General features: G+C 46.4%; 1 protein-coding gene across 4 annotated transcripts in view; it reads left to right on the top strand.

Moving 5' to 3' along the window:
- Positions 1 to 26,191, top strand: part of GRHL1 (grainyhead like transcription factor 1) — a 46,646-nt gene that overhangs the window by 15,212 nt on the left and 5,243 nt on the right. Inside the window, exons 9-14 of one of the 4 annotated variants that reach the window (XM_050894904.1) lie at positions 10,202 to 10,360; positions 18,299 to 18,386; positions 20,660 to 20,799; positions 22,225 to 22,262; positions 22,344 to 22,453; positions 24,258 to 24,343. In XM_050894904.1, the coding sequence (XP_050750861.1) occupies positions 10,202 to 10,360; positions 18,299 to 18,386; positions 20,660 to 20,799; positions 22,225 to 22,262; positions 22,344 to 22,453; positions 24,258 to 24,343 (621 nt within the window). The remainder of the gene's footprint in view (positions 1 to 10,201; positions 10,361 to 18,298; positions 18,387 to 20,659; positions 20,800 to 22,224; positions 22,263 to 22,343; positions 22,454 to 24,257; positions 24,344 to 26,191) is intronic. The other 3 variants (XM_050894905.1, XM_050894906.1, XM_050894907.1) reach the window with 3 other exon arrangements.

A 26,191-nucleotide genomic window follows, 5' to 3' on the forward strand; every position in this document is an offset into this window, starting at 1 on the left:
TCGGATTTAAGGGAGAAATAGCATATTATCAGAAGAAGTTGCCCCTAGCAGCTCTGGGACCACATACTTACCCTTCTTGTGCTAGCCCTCATTGTGGGGATGTACAGGAATATTGGACCTCTGCCGCTTTGTCCGTGCAGGAGGGTGTCACCTGCCTCAGAAAGTGCTTTGCCAGTCCCCTTGGGGCACTTCAGGGATTTTGTAAAATACAGCTTTCTGGTGAAGAAACACTGTTTTCAGGTGATACGAGTCATGTGCTCACTCTGTAGCAAGGAAAATGTGCGCATTTTGCAGCTGCGGAGTTGGGGGATGGAAAGGATGTTTGAGATGCCCTCAGCAACCAGTGTTTCCCAGTTGCGTTGTGCTGGGAGAGCTGAGGGCAATGCCAGGGCTTTGGACGCTGGGCGCAGCAGGCAGGCTCTCCACGGATGGAGTTGTGACACAGCTGACTGCATTGGTGTGCTGTTTGTGAGCCCATGTGTGTAGAAACCAGGACTATTTCATGCATGACAGACACTTTCCACTCTGGGACCAGATAATATTCATGGGTTTCAGAGCAAATGCTGTGTGCTTCTTTCTGGCAGCTCCTCTCTGCCCTCTTCTGTTGCTTTGGGACATCACAGGAGCTGCTAGAAGTGGCCACTCTCTGGAATAGTGGTGGGTTAACTGTTCTCTGAGTGTGTTCAAGCTGGAAAAGGACCCAAGATCCAAAGCCTCCTTGCTCTGAGACAGTGAAGGGAGCCAAGGGTGGGGAGGAAAAGACAGTCTGCCCCGAAGTGGTGCTCCTGAGACTGGAAGGAGAGTGAGGATGGGGTAGAAAGATTGACAGGAGACACTGTGGAGTGGGGAAATGGTGATTCTGGTGGGCTTCCAGGTGTGTCCATGTTACAGGTGGGCTCTGACCCCACCAGCTGACAGATCAGGGGAAGGGAAGAATTGGATGAGTAGGCAGTCATGCTTTGTGAGGAGAGAGGGGGAGATGGTGAACTGGGAAATTAGTTGATAAACTGGTGAGTTGTTGAATTGGATATTTAGGAAAGCCAGCACAGCTACTCAGTCAGGAGCCATCCTGGTTGGGTGGAAGCATGGTCTGATGAGTCTGACAAAGATGTGTAGCTGATACACTCACTTGCATGCAAGAGGTAATGCTGGAGTTACCCTGAGGCTTGTGGAGACTTCAAACAGTTTCCCACCCTGTCCTAGACGTCTGCCATGTTGGGCAGACAGCCGAGGTGGGGTTCTTCTCCTGTGAACAGCTTTTAGATGTCTGAACACAAGCTTGTCATCTTTTGCTTCTATGACTTCATTAGGGATGGAGTGTCTAGAGCTGGGATGGAGCTTTCGCTGGAGGTGCCTGCCCCTCCTCATTGACTGAGCAGGCTTGGCCATCTTTAAAATCAAGGGATTTTAAAGGTAGGGAAAGTAGGGAAGAGGAATCCTGTCTTTGCAGCCCTTTTTTACATCTGTATGTCGATTGGGAGAAGCATTTGTAGGTTCAGGTCATGAGTTTTTGAGGCTGGGAACCATCTCTTCCTAGGTCTGTACAGCATGCCCAGTTCTCCTTCTCTTGGTTGGTACCCATTAGAGGTCTTTTAATGAAAACTGCCACTATGTGCATGGTTAAATGCACATCTCTTTCGAGTGTTTCCTGCTACTCTTCATAATGTTGGCTATTGTCCTGTTACCTCTGTTGTGTTACCCGTTAGGCTGTGAAGCAAATTCTCTATCTTTTAACTTTGGCCTGGGGACATGGCCTGCTCTCAGGTTGGTGGCAGTTGAACAATCTGGACAGATCAGTTTCCCCAGGGTTAACTGGCTTTGCTGGATCCTGCTTTGCTCAAATCCTGTCTGAGCTCCTGCCCAGTGGAGCGGAGGGCTGAGGCCTCGTCTCTGAGCAGAGTGACTTGTTGTCTGCGCGGTGATGGCAAGAGCCTCTTTGCCCCATTTTTGTAGTCCTAACAGTGCAAGGGCCCTGCTGTTGTGCTGGGGCACCCCTTCCACGCTTGCCAACGGGTCGCTTCTGAAATGTAGCATTGCTTCCAGCAGCTCCCAGAGAAGGGCCCCTGTGGAGGTCTTCTGTCTGGCTTGCTTTAGGCTGGATGGTGGGACTGGAGCCAAAAATGATGTCACTGCACATTAAGGGCTCTATTGTCCTCCCACTCCTTCCCTCCAAAAAAAAAAAAGGGCGTTGTAAGCCAGATGCTCTGTGTGAAAAGACCCTTTCTACTAAAAAGGGATACACGGTGAGGGTGTAACAGGGGCATTTAGAGCTGGAGAATATTGTGGTAGAGCTTTTTGCTGTCTTTCCACCAAAGGGAAGATGCTGTGGTATCTCTTAAGTGACACCCTCAATGACAGAGCAATTAATGTTTTGATGGTTTTTCTGTGTGTGTCTGTTGGTTTTTGTTTTTGTTTTTTTGTCCAAGAAAAGTGGAACAGTCCTGTATTAAAGTAATTTGAGGCTAATTTGGGTTGGCTTTTTGAAATAGAAGATTGGGCAACGAGGGTGGTCTTCTGGCAGATCCTCGAGTGTGTTGACTGCAGTTCTTGGGCAGGATTTTTTGTTCAGATGAGCTCAATTTTTGGAGAGGGTGGATCTCTTGCTACAACTTGAAGTAAGGCTGGGGTGTACACCACTGATTTATTTTAAGAGTTTATTCTAGCGTAATCCTCACTTGGTGTTCACTGTAGGAAGAATTTCAACTTTTTTGATTGATGAATATTGCATGCACTTATATGGATGCCATTGTAATGAAACAGCAGTCATATGCCTCATTAAAGAAGGTGTTGCCACCTTCAGCAGCACTGAGGAGGTACAGGTTTGGCTAGTTGGAAATGAAACTATGAAATGTGATGAGTCAAACATACTTAAAGGAAAGAGATTGGTTTGAAGCCAAGGCTGCAGACCACATGTACTTTGAGGCACAAGTACACACAGCCTTTGGAGCAGTGACATAGGAAAGTCATAGCAAGCATTGCTTACCTGCCTCTTAATGCAGACCTCTCCCTACTCTGTCCTGGGCCGTCTTAAAAACAAGCATGTGTTGCCCTTGATTTTAAGCGTTGCAGATTAGAAGCAGGTTTTCAACTCACAGGTTTTCTTCAGAACTTGGTGTCCCAAACTCCACCGTCTATCTGGTCTTCCAACCAACTTCAGAGCTCACAATGTGTTTCCTAAAGCCGGAAGAAAAATCTTCCTGAAGTTAGCTCTTCTATAGAGAAAACTGGGAGGTGACTTTTTTCCTTTTCTCCATTCCTTTCATACCTGATGGCAAAACTTCCTTTTCAGCCATTTTTGTGCCTTTGTAGATGTAATTGTTTCAGTTTTGTGTTGGGTTTTTTTTGTTGTTGTTGTTTTCTTGTTTGTTTTGGGGGGTTTTGTTGAGGTTATTTGGTGGGTGGGTTGGTTTTTTTGTTTGTTTGGGTTTTTTGTTGTGTTGTTTGTTTGTTTGGTTTTTAACATAGTGCCAATTTTTTTGGCAAACTGCTGCTTTTACTTTCTTTCCAACTAACCCAGCAAAAGCTGACACCTGGCTCCACACCTTTATCTCACCAGAGCGTGGGGTGGGAGGAAGCATCGGTAGGACTGGGAACCTCTATCCCCAGGTTTCCCACGTGTTGCGAGCAGAGACGTTCCTGTATTTCCTTGCCTCAGAACAGGTTGGAATAACAATCAGCATTGCTCTTTGAGCAGGAATATGTATTTTCCTTTCATTACCATTCATTTTCGTTTTGTTGATGGAGTGAACTTGCTAGGAGGATGTTCTCTTATCCGGGGCTGGGTCATATTTCCCACTCGGCATTCCTTGGCATGGTGTGGGACCCGCAATGTTTTGTGTCAGTCACCCAAATTGGGCTTGGTAGGTTTGAATGCAAACTAACTTCCCTGGGCTGCGAGCAAGACTGTGCTGGGTCTGGCTGAGCGGAGCTGGAACGGATGCGGCCCTATCGCACATCTGCCAGACAAGCCTTATTTGGAGCGTCCGATCCCAAAGGCAGGAGGCGGCTGGGGAGCCCACAGGTGCGTGAGTTGCCCAATTTTTTTATCTCTCTTTCCTGGCTCGCCTCCTGCTGATGCAAAACCTGTGGTGCATGTGGGAGGTGAAGAAATGAATGTGAGAGCAGTAAGATTAGCCACCTCTCAGGTGATCTGTACCAAGGTTTTTTTTTTTTTTTTCTTCTTCTTTTAAAGACAGAACAGTCTTCCCAGCGCTGCTTTCTTAGGACATGTCTTCGCGGATGTGTGCAGGCAGACCTGTGCTTGCCCTGCCTGTACTCCAAGCTGCCTGGCTGTGACCCAGCGCCAACCCTGGAAGCCACGTAGCTATGTTAGCATAGCCCAGTGCCCAGGCTGACAGCTCTGCCTCTTGGAATGACTTGGAGCTGCGCTGGTGTAATTTGTAAGGCTTTTGGGCTGGAGGTGATTTGCATCCAGCCAGCTCACAGCATAGATGAAGGACATATGAACAAATCTTTAGAAAAGACCCTTTATTTTTCCCTTTTATGTTTATATTTGTCCAAGCCTTTAGAGAAACCATACGCTTTCAGCTGTCAGCATTGAAATAACAACCTTTGAGCTTCTAGGTAATTTTTCTTTAGTGGAGGGCTGATAAGTGAGTTGTTTGTGGAATCTGGGCCTAGGGCTGCTCCTTCAGCTAGCCAGCAAGGAGTGCTGTGACCGCATGGCTGCATATTTCTGAATTGCACACACATCTGCGTGAGACCAAGCAACCTGGCGGCTGCTGGGCTTTGCATTGACGTTCCCAGAATTCCTGCTGGCAGCCGGGGTGGGGAGCGGCTGTGTCTTGGTGTTGGCGGTAGCTGTGTAGCTTCCTGCTCCCTAGTGTTGGATGGTGCACGTCTTGGTTCTCCGAGGGAGTCTGTGCGGGTGGAGGAGGAGGAAGTTGGTTCGTGTCCTCTGGTCCATACCCAAGTCCTTTTATTAAGGTCTGATGGATCCTTTACCTTATTTGTTCCTCTGGTTTTTATTCTGCTGTTGTAGCCTCAAAGGCTTCTCTTCACGTCTGTGAAGGCCCTGCAAAAAGTGAAAATAACACATAGATCAAGTCAGCTGTGCAGTGACTGCTGCCCTTCCCAGCCAGAGACTGCAGGAATGGCCTTGCTGCTCTGAAGGAAAGCAAAGTGAGATGCGGTGTAGGTCCAATGGGTCCTGTTGTGCAAGGGCTGCGCGTGGCCTCAGGCTGATCTCGAGTAGGATGCGTGGTGATCAGTGAGACACTGTCTTTGCGTTGGGGAAATGGTCCCAGGGCACATTGGAATCCCTTTGCCTACTGTGTCTTGGGCAGAACAGTGAAATTATTTAGCCAAGGTCAAGAAAAACAGTATCCAACTGCATTCCCTGGAACGAAACTCATCACAGTTTAACCCGTCCCTGGCGGTTGTGTTGTAGGCTCCAAACTCTGTATTCTGTACAAATACAATAATCCAAAATCAAAAGCATCCTGACAATTTTAAGTTGAATATAGCATTAAAATGAGAGGCTTTTGCCTACTAATGCTAGAAAAGAGCTGAAGTTTTTATCTGAATTCTCAATAGAGAAAGAAATACCCAATGGACTTGGATTGTGGAGTGATGTCTTCATCCTCTGGATACAAAAATATAATGGAGCATAAATAGGAGGAGGTGAATTCAATTTACCTGTCTTCTGTTGAAATGAAAGCCATGTGGAGCAAGGTGATCAGACTGGAATAGTCCCAAGTCCATCTGTGTAGGGTCTTATCCAGAAGGATGTACAAGACTCTGCATCGCGGGGAGATCTGTTATGTGGCCATTACAGTCTTACCCATGCCTTTGTTTGCTGGGGACTGGCCAGAGCTTACGGTGTGCTAATACCTATCCGAGTTGCTTGCCATTACCTATGGCAACCCCACACATTGTTGATGTGTACCTACATATTCTTCCTTTTCAACTTCGCTTTGCAGTGAGTCAGAAGAGGCTGTACAAGGTGACATTTAATCTAAAGCTGCTGCATATGTAGCCTTTGGACTAATCAAAATTGCTTGTGCTTTTTGTGTGACAAAAGAGCACCGTGTCCAAGATAAACCAGGGAGAAGAGATCTGGGTATGCAAGCCTTCATTTAAAAAAGGCATCTTTCATCTCGCTGACAGCGAGGTTCCTGCAGCGCTTTGATTGCCCTTTAATTATGCCTGTTTTTCCTGGTTTGTTTGAAAGGCAGACCTTGTTAGAAAAAGGTGCTGTGTGGAAAGAACTTGGCTGTCTCTGCTGCCCTTCCTTGAGGGCACACAGCAGAGCTGCCAGATTAATTTTTTTTTTTTTCTGCATTATTAAAATGGAAGATTGTTTCTCGTAGATTTGAACATAGGCACGGTGTGTTTCTCCTGAGTTAGGCGAGGAGGGGTGTGAGTGGTCGGGTGGTTTAAGCAGACTGGGAAGTCATGAGGTCTGGCTTCTTCCCACGCTGACTTCCAACGTGATCCCAGAGGAGGTGCTTTAATCCTTCTGCCTTTGGTCTTTTGTCATGTGTGGCTGGGCTGCTGCTCATCTGCCACAAAGGCTGCAGGAAACCCAACCTGGTGTTGGGTGGAGGAGGGTTTGTAGCATGGTGGGGTGTAGGTCACCAGATGTGTGTGGCATTAACAGCTTGTACCAGCTCACAGGTTTCATGCTGTTTGGTGTTTTATCTTTAAACTTTGCTGTTGTGGAGCCATTTATCTCGATGAGAATCTCAGCTTTCATTAATAATAGTGAAAAAAGCATGAAAAAATAAATAAAAAAAAAAAAGCCTGGCTTTGGTTGGAGAGAAAAGCCTGGAAATATGATTCAAATATTAGACTAAAGGCTTAACTGCCAAGCAAGTGAAATAACTTGAGAACAGGTTTCTAATCCTTTTAGAAATCTCAGTTTTAAAGAAAATCTGCGTAACTTTTGAGGGCTTGACTCATGTTTGTAAGTGCTCAGGCTTGACAATACTCTATTTTTAAGTGCTGTCTTTATGTTGTATCTTGGGAGGTGAGACGAAAATGTTTTTTTTTTTTTAAAGTAACAACAAATCTTAATATAGCTGAGAATGCGGAACTGCCCTTAGAAAAATAGGTTGGACACATGAAAAGGAATCTTGCTCAGCAGGCTGAAGACGCAGAGCAACTTCTGCGGTTAGGTTTTTCTTTCTTCTGGCAATTTTGGGGTGGGGATGTAGCTGGCGCAGTCACTTGTCCTTACATTTCTTTTCAAACGCAAGTCAAATCTTCCTGAACAAAAAGCACCTGGCTTGAAACTGTTTTAGCCCAAACTGGAAAAGCTGTTTGCTAAAACTCTGTTTTTGTGGAACTTGAGGCAACCTGAAGTTGCTCAAAAATAGGAGGTGCAGGATGGGTAGGGAGAAGTAGATGATCCTTTTGAACTGAAATGGCTTTGTACAAACAGGGGAAGACAGGCTGGCGCTCTGTTGCTTTGGAGAGGTGATTAGGTTTTAGTTGTCATCTCCTGCCCAGAGTCTCGAAGACTTAAATGGCATGAAAATGAAGTCAGCTGCTTAAAGCGAAAGCTAATCAAATGAGGAGACTCTAAAGTAGGAGGATAGTCTGTGTCATCTGACAGGCAATCCCAAAGTCCCATGGGATACCCATGCAGCTCTGCTGCCGTAGCACGCGTCCATTGTGCTGAGACCAACGCTTCTACCTTCAGCCCAGCATGCTGCGTGGGCTTTGCATGGCTGGTAAGCCATGAAAACTGAAAACAGACCTGAATTGTCTGGTAAAGAAGTGACACCACTTGCTAGGGAACTGGTGGCCAGTGCTGCATATTGAGTCTGCTGGTGTCCAGCAGTATGAAACTCAAACGAGGGATTTCACAGAGATTTTGAGGCTGTGGTAGACCAGCTGGCATGGCTGCCCGGGCATGTTTTCTTGAAGAATGCAGTCATTTCTTCACACAGATGTGAGAGTTGTGTGTGAATATTCAGTATGGGTAAATAAATTTAGAATTAAAATGTAAAAATATGCAAACACCAGTGCTGAGGCTGTTTTTAAAAAACAAAACCCCTGCTCAGGGAACACAATTATTCAGGCTGTGCATACATCTGATTATCTAGCTCCGAAGTGGGTGAAAGCAGCTCTTCAGACTCCTTGAAGCTTTCCCCCGGGGTGTGCCAGCGCTGCAAGCAAAATGCCCTTGTAAAGCTGAAGGTAGCAAGAAGGGAAGGGGGGGTGGATAAAAGCTGGCAAAGCCATCATTTGGGTTAGTCTGGGGAAGATTGAGAAGAGCTTATTTTAAAATAATTTTCCTGGCTGTGATTTGAGTTTTATTTAATGCTTTCAAAAAAAAGTCATCTTGGAGCAACACGGGTTTGGGATGCTGAGACACAGGCTGGAAGGTGAGCGGGCATTGAGCACTGTCTCGCCTTCAGTCCTGGCTTGGGCCACCGCAGAACAAGCAATGCAGGTTGGGGTGGCTGGGGATGGGGCTCTGCCGGCATGCCATGTTGGCGTGAGTTAGATGTTGTTCCACACATTTCAATGTCCCTTTGCACAAGCGGGATTCGGCAGGGGCGTTGCCAGCTCTGTGAGATGGTGTGTGTGCACAAGGGAAGGGATGGGGACTGTTTGCCGAGCTGGTGTGCCGGCAGCTGTGTCGCTGCTCTGGGGCAGCTGGTGCTCACAGGGGCTGCAAGAAGTTGCATGGGAATCTCAAACATTCAGAGAAGTTATTACGAGAGAAGACGCTTATCTTATACTCTTCTTTTTTTTTTCTCCTCCTCCCCCCCAGCTCTTTATACTACTGTGTTATATGGGGGGGGGGGGGAAGCTTATATCCCTAATCTGGTGATAGTTATTACATTTCCATTTCTTCTCTTTTGTTAAAACTAGTAAAGGATAGTAAAGTAAAGAACCTGTGCGAAGAAGCCCATGATAAGCACTGTGCAAAACCACAAATCCAACCCGAACCCATAAGCTTTTCAAAACCTATCTTGAGACTTTGCAACGCCAGGACGGCTCCGGGAGGTGGCACCAACTCACTGCAGAGGCTGTCAAATGGGTGCTTTGTGGTAGTAGCACAATAAGTAAGCGATCAGGTAGTGGGAATAGTACTCCTGCAAAATCTCTGGCAAGGTGCTTCTCGCTCCCAAGGCTTTGATTATTTTTTTAAAGCAGTCGGTTCCCAGCCTTTATTCTTGAGGCAGAGAGGAGAGAGGCCATTGCAGGTCTTGGTAGCTCATAAATTCCTGGTAATTAATCATTGCAGCTTCTTCTGAGACATGCCAATAATGATTGTGTCTGGAGGAAAGCCTGACACACAGCAAGCCCATGTTCTGGATACAAAGTACTCTGGTCTACCTGTTCATATCTACACAAGGATATTTCTTCCTTCTGTTAAGTAGCATTGGACTTGTTCTCTGGTTGTGGTTTGGTTTTGTGGTGGTGGGGTTTTTTTTTTTGGCAATTGTGAAAATGAAATTAGATATGTTCAAAATCACTCTTAATTAGTTTTCCCCATAATTCAGTTTTTTTATTAGAACAATTAAAACATTACTCTTTCCCTTTTGATCTGAACATTAACAGGGTGTTGTAGGTCTTACTGGGGAATATTCAAAATAGTGTTCATCTTTTTTAAGAGTAAAGCCCAGAAACTCTTTCACTGAAATAATGGCATTATTCCTGTGTTTAAAGATGACATGTTGCCTAATATTTTTTAAAAGCTTTTAATATCGTTTACAAAAAAACAACAACAAAAAACCCCAAGTAGTTTCAAGCATAAGCTGTGCTCACAGCAGCTTATGTAAAACTCATGGGAAGTTTTGTTTTAACTTGCCCAAAGTAACATAAATTTTTCGAAGCATGGTTGTGTTCTTACCAACCATGTGAGGGCAGTGAGGATTGGGTGTAGGAGGATTCCTGTTGCTAAAAGTTTGGTGACGAAATTTGAGATCTCTTGGGAGGAAATATCTGGGAAAGATGGGTGGAGTCTTCATAAAGTTTGGAGAGTTTGTTGAAATTCATTCTGGACAAAGTGGCTGTGTCCCCTGTAATGGCTTATATAAAGAATTAAGACTGTTGACTGCTTCTTGGGGATTTTACCTGACCTCTCAGAAGAAAGAAGGTCCTGCTTGTAGTGGCAAGGACCAGCATTTGGATCTCAGCACTCACCGAGTAGTCCCTTGCTCAGTGGCCAGCCAGGAGTCTGTGTGTCACTACTGACAGGCACTGCTTTCCTCTTCTGCAGGTTTTCATTTCTGTGAACTGCCTCAGCACAGATTTCTCCTCTCAGAAGGGAGTTAAAGGCCTGCCCCTGAATCTTCAGATCGACACCTACAGCTATAATAACAGGAGTAACAAACCTGTCCACAGAGCCTACTGCCAGATTAAAGTCTTCTGCGACAAGGTAAGGTTGGGTCAATGTGCCAGTGACCCTTTGGGAAAGGCTGTTCCACAGCTTAGCAGCTTCCCCCCCACCCCCCAATTCTGCCACTTGCTATTTTGGCTCACTGAAAACTCCCATCTGTGCTTAGCCTTTGCAAGGAAAAAATTTCAACCCCTTCTACTTGGCTCATAGATGTTATGATGACCTCAGATAAATTTGCTGCTCTCAAAATGCTGGAGTGCTGAGGAGTGTTCCTGAGCATTGACTTTGGAGAAAGGTCAGTCAGTGGCAGAAGACTGACTGTTGATACTCCAGACACTGGAAAGTCCTGCAGAGTGCTTTCAGTTGGAGAAGTCATTGCAGTTGATTGGAGAAAGTGGAGGCTTGCCTTCTTGCCCAAGCTATGTCGTGTTGGTCCTTTTAAATTTCTTCGTGTGTTCTTACTGCGTTCATTATAAAAAAAACCCAATAACTTGCACATCTTGTGAACAGAAAATGTTGCTCTTTTCATTGTACTGCTGTGAGATACAGCAGTATAACAAAGTCCGTTTACAAGCTGGACGAGTGCTGTAATTTGACTGCTCTGCCTAATGCATTTAGCACACACAGAATTAACACCTTTCCCAAAGCCACTGTTCACCAGAAGCTGTGAAAGAAACATAGCAGGAGCTGAGCTGAAAGCAGTTGTAAAAGCTTAACTGAGTTTGCAAAGAAAGGTCATTTCCCAGTCTTTGTAACCTGTTCCTGTCTGAACAGTCTTTTGAAGGACCAGAGCAAGTAATGTGCAATGTTGCTATTTCCAGAGCGACCAAGATCTTTCTAGGCTGGGATAAATGCTGCCTGGACTTCCCCAGTCCTTCTTTTGATTGTTGTGAACCACACCGACTTCCTATTTTGTTGGCATCCTACTTTATTAGGGCCTCTCATTCTTTGCATCCAGACTCCATCTTCATAGTACGGACTCTCTGCGAGTGATATCTCACATACCTCTCTGTGCAGCTGCAGGTCTGAGGTGGGCTCGTGACCCCCACTCTTGAGTCCTGGGCTAGGTTTGCACCGGTTACATACTGTGTGGTCTTGCCTTCTTGTCATCCCCCAGGACACTGCCGCAAAGATTGATCTCCTGTGCCATTGCTCTGGCTCCCCTTACCTCCCAAAAATATATGGAGCCCTCTACAGTCTGCCTCTGCTGTAGTATCCCATTGACCCATCCAGCCACGTTTTATTGTCCATCTCTATGCTTTTAAATAGGCTCCTCTGCTTTCCTGCATGGTTGGGAGAAGCTGCCTGCCAGTGTAAAGCTACTTAGTCATCTTCCTTTCAAGTGCCTCCTGAGATGGCTCCTGTTATGATGATTTCTGCGAAGAATTTACCAGGGAGTTAATGAATGCTCTCCAGAGCTGTCTTAAAGGCTTGCTGGTAAGCCTAAGAGGCTCAAGTCTCATGGGCTTTCTTCAGGCCTTGGTTTTTTTTTTTTCCCCCCTTTTTTTTCTTTTCCTTTTCCTCCTCTAAAATGAGACTGAGGCAAGTGTGTCATAGAATCATAGAATGGTTTGGGTTGGAAGGGACCTTTAAAGATCATCTAGTTCCAACCCCCCTGCCATGGACAGGGACATCTTCCAGTAGACCGGGTTGCTCAGAGCCCCATTCAGCCTGGCCTTGAACACTTCCAGGGATGGGGCACCCACAGCTTCTCTGGGCAACCTGTTCCAGGGCCTCACCACCCTCACAGTGAAGAACTTCTTGCTTACATCTAATCTAAATCTACCCTCTTTCAGTTTAAAGCCATTAGCCCTCGTCCTATCACTACACTCCCTGATAAAGAGTCCCTCCCCATCTTTCTTGTAGGCCCCCTTTAAGTACTGGAAGGCTACTATAAGGGCTCCCCAGAGCCGCCTTTTCTCTAGGCTAAACAACCTCAACTCTCAGCCTGTCTTCATAGGGGAGGTGCTCCATCCCCCTGATCATCTTCGTGGCCCTCCTCTGGACCTGCTCGAGCAGGTCCCTGTCTTTCTTATGTTGGGGGCCCCAGAGCTGAACACAGTACTCCAGGTGAGGAGTCATCCAAAGCTCTTTGATTATCTGGGAGTCTTGTGTGTTATCAACCTGTATTCTCTACAATACCAGTGAGTATAGACTTGCTGCAGGGAAGGGGGGGATCTTTTACTCATAAGTTGTCCAGTCAGTTACTGACACTGTGCCAAAATTACTGACGGGCTTGTGCCACTGCTAATAAGACAAATCAGTTAATAAAAGGGCAGACATGTAGTCAGTACATAGCTTAAGGAAACCATTTGAGTCTACACCATAAATTTCAGCAAATCTATTATACAGTAATGCCAGTGTATCTTTTATTTTCCTTTGGGATTTTGACCTTTTCTCCTGCTTTATTCCTCCATATACTTTGCAAATTGGACCTGAATTAAAAGGGGAGGGAGGGAAGGAGAAAAGATTACTTTTCTGTATTTAATCTGACTGTCGTTCGTTCTGTGAACATGCAGCCAGTGTGAGATTGGTGCCTGATGATTCTGTGATTTGCATTTATAGAAGTGGTGTTGAAGATTGCTGCCTTTCAGATCTGGGCCGGGCCTGGCAATGAGAGCTGGGGAGAGAGGCCAACAAGCTGAATATTGTTTGTCACCACATTGAATCAAACTGTGTACTCAAACGCTTGTTTGAGGTGCTGGGCAAGTGCTCCTGTGAGCAGACCTGTGTCCTTACAACTGCAGATACTGACTCATAGACCCCAACACTGGCCACCTTCTCCAGGCTCCTGTAAGAACATTGGCATTTCAGAAGGAGCACCCATTTTCTGCCCCGCTTTGAATCTTAGGTAAACAATCGACTGGTCCTGAATGTTTACAGGACCATCGTTGCTATAGCGTCCAAGCGTATTGCAGTCCTTAATGTGTTTGTCCTCATGTGGCCGCTCTTACCTGTAGAAGTGCTGTTATCCATGTTTTCTTTGTGGAGGGCCAAGTCTATACTGTGGAGGTCATTGGAAAAAACAGCACAAAATGATGATGCTGTGGCCGCCTAACAGGGACAGCTCTGGGTACGTCCCCTCTATTCCTTTGTCTTTTAAGGCTGTGCTTGCATTGCATGCCTGCACTGACTTTGAACCCCGACACTGGCATGGCAGTCCTCTGCTGTCTCTTTTTTGTGTGTACAAATTGATAGATACCCTACAGAAGGTCAAACAGTTTCGTTAATGTTGTGTGGTGGCCTTTGAACAGGAAAGGAGTGAAGGAGGAGGGTTCCCATGCTTGGGGTGGAAGGGAAAGCTGCTGATACTTGTTTCTAGTTTTTGGCTGCTGCCTCTGAGACCAAGTTTTTTTCATGCATTTGTCTTCCCCTTCACACTCTCTCTGTGGAAAGGGAGGGTCCACAGGTGCCCAGGACATTTAGTTTTCATCTAATACTATGTGTTTTCAAGACCTGAGTAAAGCAGTATGGGCGTAACGGTGTCATCCTGTGGCATGTTACAGCACAAGCTTTGTTCAGGCTTAGCCCAGCGATATTTGGGCTGTGCAGGGGATGGGGGTGACCTGTCCCAGAGGAAGACCACCTTCTCTGCTGTAAATGGTGCCACGGCTAAGCATCCACATGGGGAAGATTAAATACAAGATTTCACAGGCTATAGCTAGTGTTGTTCTGCGGGACCTGCTGTTACTCTTGTAGTGGTGGGCAGTGCTGTGGGAAGGTTTTTATGGGATGGTAGGAACAAGCGAGTGAGATGCTGTTGGAAGTAGAGAGATGGTGCAAGGTGGCTGGAGGCAGCATTGATGTGGATGGGCAGCAACACCAAGACTATTCCTTCTGTTGCGTGATCACAGAATGGTTTGGGTGGGAAGGGACCTTTAAAGATCATCTAGTCCAGTCCACCTGCTGTGGGCAGGGATGTCTTCCACTAGATCAGGTTGCTCGAAGCCCTGTCCAACCTGACCTTGAACACATCCAGGGATGGGGCATCCACAACCTCTCTGGGCAACCTGTTCCAGTGTCTCACCACCCTCACCATAAAAAAAACTTCTCCTTTTGTCCAATCTAAACCTACCTTCTTTCAGTTTAAAACCGTTGCCCCTTGTCCTGTCACTACAGGTCCTGGTAAAAAGTCTCTCTCCATCTTTCTCATAAGCCCCCTTTATATACTGAAAGGCTGCAGTAAGGTCTCCCTGGAGCCTTCTCTTCTCCAGGCTGAACGACCCCAACTCTCTCAGCCTGTCTTCATAGGAGAGGTGCTCCAGCCCTCTGTTCATTTTCATGGCCCTCCTCTGGACCCACAGGTCCATGTCTTTCCTGGGCTGAGGACTCCAGAGACGGACGCAGTACTTCAGGTGGGATCTCACCAGCACGGAGTAGAGTGGCAGAATCGCCTCCTTCGACCTCCTGGCCATGCTTCTTTTGATGCAACCCAGGACATGGTTGGGTTTTGGGCTGCAAGTGCATACTGCTGGCTCATGTCCAATTTTTTTGTCCACCAGTATTCGCTGGCAGCTCGGCCGCTGGGGCCACGGGGCAGAGGAGGAGCTTGAACAGCTTGTGGACTGTGTGCCAGAGCTGCACCCAGCACGAGAGGGTGTGCAGAGAGGGGACAAGGAGCAGCCCTCCATCTTCGGAGCACATCCGACTGATGCAGCCTGTGTACGGAAGCGGGGAGTCCTGCGGTGTCATGAAGGGTCTGGATCCTAGTGTGTCATGACTTGACATCACATCCTCTCCCTGCATCTCTGTTGCTTATCAAATACATCATGTTTCTGTGCGGGAGGGAGGGATGGCAGCTCTCCCGAAAATGCTGCTTCCCTTTCTCAGCCCAAGAATCCATTACACAACTGGAGACTTTGAGGGAAAGAACAACAACAAAAAACCCCACAGCCTTTAACACAAAGAAAAGAGTATGAAATCTGGCTTTTCAGACTGTAGGCTGTTCTCCCGGTGATGAAGTTGGGAAAACCTCTTTCTTACAAGCTTATTTATTCCATAATTGTGGAATACAGGATTCCCAGTGTCTTTCCTTCAAAAGTATCTGATCCTGGCTATCGCTGAGCTCTGCTGGCAAGACAGGAAAGCCTGTTATCAAGACACAGCTTGCTTTTTTTATGTGGGATTTGAGATGTGTTTACCTGGGCACCTGTAGCCTGGAACAAGTTGACTTTCAGGCAGAACTCTGGCTGTAAGTATGGGAGGGCAGAGGTTTTCTCAAAATGTGCGCTCTTGATGGATTAGCATGTTCTCCACGAGGAAGCAGGTGCTGTTCTCTGTAGCACAGTGTTTGAGTAGCAGGACTTTTATTATTTCCATGTCAAAGGTAGAAGACAGGGCTGGAGCCAAATCTGATCTTTCTGCTTGTATTGGGTTTGCATGGCAAGGTTTTGGTAGCAGGGGGGCTACAGGGTTTGCTTCTGTGAGAAGCTGCCAGAAGCTTCACCTATGTCTGATAAAGTTAATGCCAGCTGCTCCAAGTTGGACCCGCTGCTGGCCAAGGCCGAGCCCATGAGCGACGGTGGTAGTGCCTCTGGGATGGCATATTTAAGAAAGGGAAAAGAAGTTACAGAGGAGTAGCAGTTGCAGCCAGAGAGAGGAGTGAGAATGTGTGAGGGGAACAACTCTGCAGACACCAAGGTCAGTGAAGAAGGAGGGGGAGGAGGTGCTCCAGGCACCGGAGCAGAGATTCCCCTGCAGCCCGTGGGGAAGACCATGGTGAGGCAGGCTGTCCCCCTGCAGCCCATGGAGGTCCACGGTGGAGCAGATATCCACCTGCAGCCTGTGGAGGACCCCACGCCGGAGCAGGTGGATGCCCGAAAGAGGCTGTGACCCCGTGGGAAGCCCGAGCTGGAGCAGGCTCCTGGCAGGACCTGTGGACCTGTGGAGAGAGGAGCCCACGCTGGAGCAGGTTTGCTGGCAGGACTTGTGACCCCATGGGGGACCCATGCTGGAGCAGTCTGTTCCTGAAGGACTGCACCCTGTGGAAGGGACCCACACTGGAGCAGTTTGTGAAGAACTGTAGCCCGTGGGAAGGACTCACGTTGGGAGAAGTTCATGGAGGACTGTCTCCTGTGGGAGGGACCCCACGCTGGAGCAGGGGAAAAGTGTGAGGAGTCCTCCCCCTGAGGGAGAAGGAGCGGCAGAAACAACGTGTGATGAACTGACCGCAACCCCCATTCCCCATCCCCCTGAGCCACTGTGGGGGAGGAGGTAGAGAAAATCAGGAGTACAGTTGAGCCCGGGAAGAAGGAAGGGGTGGGGGGAAGGTGTTTTTTAAGATTTGGTTTTATTTCTCATTATCCTACTCTGATTGATTAGTAATTAATTAATTTTTTCCCCAAGTCGAGTCTGTTTTGCCCATGACAGTAATTGCTGGGTGATCTCCCTGTCCTTATCTCAACCCATGAGCCTTTTGTTATATTTTCTCTCCCCTGTCCAGCTGAGGAGGGGAGTGATAGAGCGGCTTTGGTGGGCACCTGGCATCCAGCCAGGGTCAACCCACCACACTGCTGTCAAGCTGAGATGTTGCAACTATTCTGGTAAGGGAAGTCGCAGAGGGATGCAGGTCCAGCTGTGCTGAGATTCAGGTGGGATGTCTTCACTCTAGTGGGTTGTATCAGCGTTATGTGGTTAAGCAAAGCTGGCAATGGCTGTGTCTTCATTAGTAATTTTTTCTCTTTTTCACAGCAGCTGCCTGAAGCTGCTTGTGTCCATGCTGTTAGGTGGGGAAAAAAGGTGATATGTGTTAATGCACACCAAATATCTGGCTAATTTTCCTTTTTATTGCTAATGCAGATGTGCCCACTGCTACCTAGTAGGCATAGGCATTGCATTGTCTATAGGGTATTGATTTACTGTGAGGTTGGGAGGGCTGTTGCCCTTCTCCCATGCTGTGTGTTAGGCACAGTTTCCTACCCCATCACCACATGCTTTTTGCCATAACTAATCTAGTCTTCCTCCAGCACTGTGCAAGGATGTGGGTGTGTTTTGGCAGCTTTGCAGGGGTGGGAATGAGAAATAATGGCTTCCTGTGGCCAGGTAACTGTTACCTCTTACCCTGCTTTGCAGGAGGGTGTTGGGAGACAGGTAGAACTTGTGTATACCAATTGGGACAGTGATCTGGTGGTAGCACCAGGATTGAGTGTTCAGGATCTACTGTGGGCTTATCGCCTTATGCAACTGGCAACATGACATCCCTGCCTTAACTCTCAGTCACATGGCAGGTCTGGGCACAGCTGGAGGAATGAATACGATTCCAATGCAAACCTTCTTCCTTCCTTCTCTCTCTCTCCATCATAGCTGCCTGCACCTTGCAGAAAATATAGTTCTCTCCCCACTGCTGCTTGGTTCGGAGGGCCAGGAACCATGGCAAGAACCTGGTTAGGTATCTGTGGATTCCCCCATAGCCTGGCCCCAATAAAAAGAGAAGTAATGCTTACTTTACAATTACACACGTCTTCAGCTTGAGGTCAGTGAAGGCTGGTATAACTGCTGCTGGCTCCATGTGCAACATGCAGGAAGGTATCCTGCACTTGGTGATGCAAGTGTGGCTTGATTTTTATAGATCAGGATTTAATGATGATCTAGTGAACTCTTAAACAGAGGGAAATCGCAAGTTTTTATTGTTTTAAACACTTCAGATATATTTTCTCACACTTCATACAGTTGTTACAGCTGTGGGTGTCTTTTGTCATCATATTCCCATCTGACTTGAAAGAAAAGCAAGTGTTTGCATCTTGAATATGGTTGTTGGATTTCATTAGATGACAGGACTTGAAAGTAAACACTGGGCAGATCTCAAAGTTGGCACACTCTGGCAGACCTGCGGCTCTGGTACCATGGAGCTGACCTCCACAAACACAGCTCTGGAAGAATCGGTGTTCCTGCCTCTGCAGCTGAAAAAAACCAGAAAACTAAAAAGACCTTCTCTGTCTCTCTCTCCCCGCCCCTTCCCCTTAATGTCTTGTCTGGCAGGGAGCAGAAAGGAAGATCAGGGATGAAGAGCGAAAGCAAAGCAAAAGAAAAGGCAAGTGCACTGACCCCAGCTCTCAGTTGAATGCCTGTAAGTAGAAATTATTCCATCGGTATTTTAAATATTAGATCTCATTTTGGTTACAAATAACTTGTGCAGTAGAAATCTCCTAAGTCAATTTTTATCCCCTGTGGAATAGCGTTTGCTGTAAGCAGTTGATGATGGAGCCATTAATTGTGTTTTGCCACGTACTGAGTCACTTAGGACTTCACTTCTACCTAGTTCTTCCTGTCCAAGACAAGGTCCTGCTATGTTTTCAATCAGGTATGGTCTTTAGCAGTTGAAATGAGAGGGTGAGTGTGTGATTTTTGGGCACTCCTGGAGCCCCTGCAGCTCTGTGTGGCAGCAAGTACTGGAGCTGTTCCAAGTGTTTCCAGCTTGAGCCTAAACTTAGATTTTAACTTATGTTAAAAATGTGTTTATAGCTGTGCAGCAAGGTGGTGGCAGCCTTGCGACTGAGCCTCCAGCCTCCCAGCCTTATGCTCACTCTTCTAGAGCAAAGTGGTCCTTAGTAAATAATTTCAGTAGAAGTTGTGAAGGATGTGAAGGCCTCAGCAGCCGTAGTATGTAAAGGCTGTGGAGCTTCTTCCAGCTGAGCATCTTTCCTTTAACTGCTGCAGATGACTGCAACAGATCCTGTGTTTGGATGACTAGTTATTCACCAACAGAGCTGCTTAGAGGAAGATGTATCTCCCTGTTCTTCCTTTGCACGGGGCAGGTGCGTGCTCTCCCTGGCTCTTCGTGGTGTGCTTGTCAGAGCTGTGCTATTAACAGTCCAACTGGTTCAACAAGCATGCACCTCACGGCTTGCTGGGCAGGATTTTCCTGACGCAGCAGCTACTGGCTGCTGGAGCAGCTTCAGAAGAAGGTTATGCTATGAGGGAACCCATTTGCTCAAGGGCAGTTGCAGAAAGGGCTGGGTTTTTTGTTGTTTTCCCAAAGTACATGGTGAAAGGTAGGTTTAGCACACTGTTAGCATTTCACAAATGTAGTAGCCTCAACGGCTCCAAAAAGATTACTGCGTGTAGCCCTTTGTGTAATGGCTGGAAAGTGCAAACAGTTTCAATACAGATTTCCAGGATCTTACGATTTTACAAAAGCTGCTTTCCAGTGTGAATTTCCTAGGCTTGGGCTTAGTCTGATGTGATGTTTATTTTCCTGGAAAGTACAGTCCGTTGCTGTTTAGTTCCTGTGTGGTAAGTTTTTGATTGCTTTAAGCCATAAGCTGTTATACCCACCTCCAGGATCACAGATGCCACGTGCGCATGGACTTATCAACAGCAGAAATAGGTTGTGACTTCTGGACAAAATTACTTTCTACAGGGATTGTGCAATCTTTAAAAAATCAGTTTTGCAAGGGGGAAAAAAAAAAAGTATTTTTTCCACTGGGGACATGAGAAGGGAAGTGTTTTGCTTGTAGTTGGTTTGACCCAAAATTGGAATGTTTCCACTTGGTAAAATGAGTGGAAGTCTTCAGCTGGGGTCAGTTTGACCTGAACATATCTGAAGTGCAGTTTAAGGCACCTCCTGCCTCACTCTCTCCCAAATGGGTCTTTGTGGCTGGAGTCTGTCCACTTGGTGGCTTGTGTCACGTCAGCTGGTGTGTCGTGAGAGCTGAAGTGCTCTTTGGGAGACAGTGCTGGTCCTGGTGGGGAATGAACTGGGGTCTGGCAGCTTGAGGTGACCAGGATGAACAATGAGATGAACAAAAATATAAAATTTGAAATTGTGGAATCGAAATGTAACTCTAAATGTAGCAGCTTGCAAGAAGCAGTATTCGTAGCACCACCATAGTGTGATAGTGCTGTCTCTCTGAGAGGCTCCCAACTGGAACCATGTGGGTTGCAGGTTGTCTCTTTCTGTCTTCTTTCTGCCTTCCTGGTATGGGAAATCCAGCAACCTTTTGAGGGAACGGATAGGGAGAAGAGGGGACTCGGACTAGCTTTTGCCCTCTGTTTGGATGGTTTGCTTGGTACGTGGAAGACCTGTGTTCCTCTGTTGGGGTGAGTGGCCAGACCATTCTCCAGCCCAGTATAATATCTGAACAAAGTCAAGCAGCTCACTTGGAGAGACGGAGCAAACACCTACTCCTCTGTGAAATGAGCTGTTTCCTCAGGGTCCAGGCCCTCATCTGGGAGATAGACAACCCACCTTCAAACTCCTCTACCACAGGAGCTTCTCCCTTTGACCATGACTACAGAGTACCCTTGTTCAACAGCATATGTGCCTCTTAAATGATGTAGGAAAGCCACAGCACCATCAGTGTCTTCACTATCCTCTATTCCATTCTTTGGTCTCTGCAGTTTCTGATGTCAAAGTGCCAATGCTTCCCTCACACAAACGTACGGACATCACCATCTTCAAGCCCTTCATGGATCTAGACACTCAGCCAGTCCTTTTCATTCCTGATGTTCACTTTGCAAATCTTCAGCGTGGTGCTCACGTAAGTAAAGCCGGTGGGTGTGGGGATGAGGAGGGCTATGGGATGCATTTGCAAAAAGCCTAGGATGCTGTGTGTATGTATATACATATGAAATGCCAGACTATCTGCACTGATGCTGTAAACAAATACAGGCTGAGTGTCATGTGAGCAAGAGACATTGCTCCTAGTTGCATTGGCTGGAGGTATGTGGGGGTGGCTTATGAATAAATTATTTGCCCGTGAACTCCCAATTCCATGAACCTGAAATGATGTTTCCAAAGTATCTCCAGCCAAGAGTTCACTGAATGAACTGCAGGCTGGTTTTCTCTTGTAAAATCCATTGGGTTCCTGATGTGCTGCTGTAGACCTCAGGCTTCTCCAGCCGGCTGCTGCAGGGTGAAAAGCCATTCTGTGGAGCTGGCAAGTGTGTCAGCTCTGTGATCTGCTGCCAGAGTGCCCTGCCTCAGCGTTCCTGGACAGTCCCAACTGACAGGAAACTGAAAGGGAAAAAATCAGAGTGCAACCAAGTTTCAAAATCTTGAACTTTCCTGTGCTGGGAGTTCTGGCATGCTCTAACAGAATCTAAACCTTACTTTTAAAAGCATTGCCTAAACTGCTAACAGGGATGGAGAGTGAACTTGTATCTGTAAGGCTGACTCTTCCGCATGTTTTCATATGAAGGCTCTCATGCTGAGCTCCGTCAGAAGACTCTATGCCAGTCCAGATAGAAAGCTGGTTAGCTCTTGTATGTTCCTGTCTCTCTCATTTGAGATCCTTTAACTTCTTTTAATGAAAAGAGGTAAAGATGATGCTTACTGGCTTTTGGAAGATTGAGCCAAAGTGTTATTTGATGCAGGGTTGAAAGATAAGAAGAAATGAATTCTAGGTCTGGGTAAAATTTTCACAACCCTAAGCGCAAGTATTATTTGTGTATTAAAATGAAGCCAATGTTTATTGCTTGGACCAAAGCATCTTACTTCTAGTAGTGTAGTCACGGCTGGCTCCCGAGTTGACAGCCTTGTTTTCCCCTATGTCCTGTACTAACGTGCTTACGAGCGAGTTGGGTGGGTGAGCCATCTGCCTGTCCCTTGCAGCTCTTGCCATGGGCTCAGGGGTTCCCTCTCCTTTAACTTGATGCTGTTGGACCTCTCCTCATGCTGGATGCAGCAGGATTGTTGTTCCATGCCAGTGGCTCTTTAACGCAAACAAAGCTATTGCTAAGTCACTATTAACAGATAGCACTTAGGGGGATGGGGAGAGCATTGCTGACAAGACCATGTTACACCAGCTAATGGGTCTGTCCTTATGGAACTTTGTTTTGTAGTGTTCAGAGCCCTTTGTAGTGTTTTCCGAGGACTGAGTACCACATAAGGTTCTCACTAGCTAGCTAATTCAGCGTGTGTTTTTTCTGCGTATGTCAAGAAAATCTCCCCTTTGTTTTAAAAGGTCCTTCCTGTTGCTTCAGAGGAACTGGAGGGTGAAAGGTAAGAGCTGTGCTACTTCAGCCTACTGAAGTCTTGCCCTCAGACAGAGGTCTAAGTCCCTGTAATTGTACCGCTACTAAGTTTTTGCCCTGTCAATGACAGCTCCAACCTGAAGAGAGGAGCCTATATCGGTGAAGAGGACTTCATTGCTACTCCGAATAAGATGACTAGAATAGAAGAGCCAAAAAGAGGTATTATTTTCTTCTTTCAGAGACTGAATTATTGGAGTATTTGTCCATCATGATAGAGAGATGCATCTGAAGTTCAAGAGTTGTTTTAATTTATTTTGGAATATACTTTAGCCTGATTTTTTTCTGGCTTTAAGTAGTAATAGAAAGAGTTTGTATATCAGAATGTAGTTCAGCTCTGCAAATCTTTTACAATGTCAGAATTTCTGAGTTTTTCTGCCAACTCAGACACTAATTGGCTCTGAACCTGTAATGAAAGAAACTTGGAGGAGGTGAGCAGCTTACCAATCTTCTTGGTGGATTGGGGAGAGAATTCATCACGTAATCCACTACAAAATACTTTGGAAATCTTCTCTAGAACTTTAAGCAATGAATGCCAAGAACCAGTTCTGGGTATAAAACTGTTGAATCTTTCATGGTGCCAGAAAATGGGCTGTTCACTGCTGAGAGCCAAACTGAGAGAATATTCTGCTTATTTTTAACCTGTTGTCAACCTCTGCAATTTGATGTGGGATTGGATGTTGCTGTGGTGTTGTGGAAGGAGATGAGAGGTCCCTTTGGAGATGGTGTAGAGGATTACCTGCCTGATGACAGTCGTGTGTGGAAGGACCATGACGAAGCTTAAAGGATTAAAAGAGGAGGATTAAACTTGTGATGCGGCAAAGGTTAAGTCTAGCAAGTCTGACCTTAATGGGGCTGCACTTCTGTAGTCTGGGTAAACTAGTAAGGAAGGATGGATTTTCTAAAAGGAAATTGGACTACTTGATTTTTCTTCTTGCTGTATGCCATAAAACGAGACCCATGGGATTCTCTCTCCTTTGGCTGGTGTATTGTCTGATCTGTGCTGTAACTGAGAGTGTGCGCGCTGTCTTCATTTTTTAAATCTGCAGTCCTTTTTTTTTTTTTTTTTTTAACCTGCCTTTAGCAGAGGAAATCCATCAAGGTGCTGTGCTGTCCTGAGTTCACCTTGTTCAATTAGATATGCCAGTAATAGTTCCATGTTGCAGGTGTGTCAAAGCTGTGGCTGATGAACCCTTGTAAACAATCCATAGTCATTAGAAGATGGATTAAAGACAGCAAAGCTGTTAAAGTCCAAGCTTTCTTGCTCTCATTCTTATTCATCAGCCTTAATGCAGTTTTTAATGAGGCTGATGTTACATACAATGACACTCTGCTATCTTGAGAATGCTAGGGATGCTTACCTAATTGGGTTTCTTATTCTTTCATTCCCCTCCTAGCAGGAGACTAAATCTGCATTGTGTGTCAGCTGGGTGGTATGAGTATTACTGAAACATGGCAAGGGGTAGGAAGAGAGATGAGACAGCATAGGAGGAGCAGAGGACTGTACAAATAAGTTATTTAAAAATGAGGAGGTGGCTAGGATAGCTTCACCTGCTGTGGTAGCATCTGTCAAATCATTTCATTGTGCGAAGTCTTATGGTAGATGACCTGTGAGATATGGATACCCAAGAGTCTCAAAGCTGTGTGTGTTGCGTTCCACCTTTCTGTGTTGCAAATATAACCTTTTTCCAAATAATAGAGAAAAGAGCAAATAAAGAATAATTTAAAAGTATTTTGACAATAAAGATGTTTGAGCAAGCAGTATTTCTGTGTGCAAAAAGTATGTTTTGAGCTAACGTAGCTGTGCATGTTTGTGGTGCAATCTTCAATGTATATTGAATGTACATATGTGTATCTCTTCATGAGTTCCTCAATGTATATTACTCCGTACTTAGCCACTATCATATACAGATTGTTTTTTAGGAGCAATTATGCAGTAAATTCGTCTCTCCCATTTGCCTTTCAGTGTTGCTGTATGTCCGAAAAGAGTCAGAGGAAGTCTTTGATGCACTAATGTTAAAGACACCATCTCTGAAAGGTCTAATGGAAGCGGTAAGTAATAAGGCTGTTTTATAGTCCTTGCCTCCAGTTTGAGAAAAAGCGAGCATAGTCCCTGGCTATCCAGTCCTTATACACTGGATAGTCACAGGAACTAGATTCTCAATCGCAGCTTGTGTCCACATATTCTTGCTCTTCTGGATAAGAAATGTAAGGCTGATTTCCTTTCACTGTCACAGAAATGAATGTAAATAATACTTTAATTCATTATTAAAGGACTTCAGAAAGCTTCGTGTTTAAGTACCTTACCCCACATATGTGGGGTCTGGGGGTAAGAAGGTGTTTATCAGCCTTCCTGAAAATCCAGGTTTGTCAAGCTTGATGACTGGATACCCGAGAGTCCCAAAATGACAGGTGCTGCTGGAGAGAGCCCCTTCTAGGCTTGCTTCTTATGCAGGCTCTGCTTTGGCCAAGCTGCAGAAGCAGCTGCGTAGGTCTTTTCCTACTTTTGTCAAAAAACAGTCAACAGACTCCGACTGTGGATGTCCCTCATGTCATAGAGGGTATTTTAATTAGACGGAGTGATTTCCAGCATGTGTTCAGTGGCTTGGGTTTATTTCAGCCTTTCAAAGCCTTGTTTGGGGGCCTCCCCTCCCCCTTCATAACCTGATTACGAAGAGCTCGAAGTCCCAGCTTCTGAGTGTGCTTGAAGAGTTTTATGTATCTGTGCACACGTGTATGAAACTGCTCTCTGGTACTTGACTTCCAAAATAGCCTTCGCCTACCCCTGCTGCTGCAGTGCTGCAAAGGAAATACGGAGCTTATCTCTGAGGAATGGTGTAATGTTTGGCACGAGCTCAAAACTGACATTTCTGGCAGTCTCTTTCTGTGACTAATGCCTCGTCAATGCTCAGAGGACGGAGCCTTTGGGGCTGTACAGCCAGGTCTTGCTGTTAGCTTTGGGACCCAGAGATGGTTCTGTAACCTGAAGCTCACTCCTGGCTGTGGAGCTTTGCCAGTGCAGACAGGCTGGAGGTGGGGGCTAATGGGGAGGGGGATTGAAGGCTATGAAGTCATAGAATCATAGAATGGTTTGGGTTGGAAGGGACCTTTAAAGATCATCTAGTTCCAACCCCCCTGCCATGGGCAGGGACACCTTCCACTAGACCAGCTTGCTCAAAGCCCCATCCAACCTGGCCTTGAACACTGCCAGGGAGGGGGCATCCACAACCTGTTCCAGTGCCTCACCACCCTCACAGTAAAGAACTTCTTGCTTACATCTAATCTAAATCTACCTTCTTTCAGTTTAAAGCCATTACCCCTCGTCCTATCACTACACTCCCTGATAAAGAGTCCCTCCCCATCTTTCTTGTAGGCCCCCTTTAAGTACTGGAAGGCTACTATAAGGGCTCCCCAGAGCTGCCTTTTCTCTAGGCTGAACAACCTCAACTCTCTCAGCCTGTCTTCATAGGGGAGGAGCTCCACCCCCCTGATCATCTTCGTGGCCCTCCTCTGGACCTGCTTGAGCAGGTCCCTGTCTTTCTTATGTTGGGGGCCCCAGAGCTGAACACAGTACTCCAGGTGGGGTCTCACGAGAGCGGAGCAGAGGGGAAGAATCACCTCCCTCGACCTGCTGGCCACACTTCTTTTGATGCAGCCCAGGATGCAATTGGCTTTCTGGGCTGTGAGTGCTCGTTGCTGGCTCATATTCAGTTTTCCATCCACTAATACCCCCAAGTCCTTTTCCGCAGGGCTGCTCTCAATCCACTCATCACCCAGCCTGTATTTGTGCTTGGGATTGCCCCAACCTGTGTGCCCAACCTTGCACTTGGCCTTGTTGAACTTCATGAGGTTCACATGGGCCTGCCTCTCAAGCCTGTCAGGGTCCCTCTGGATGGCATC

The sequence above is a fragment of the Gymnogyps californianus genome, chromosome 3, assembly GCF_018139145.2.
Source record: "Gymnogyps californianus isolate 813 chromosome 3, ASM1813914v2, whole genome shotgun sequence".
In the NCBI taxonomy this organism is placed as follows: Eukaryota; Metazoa; Chordata; class Aves; order Accipitriformes; family Cathartidae; genus Gymnogyps; species Gymnogyps californianus.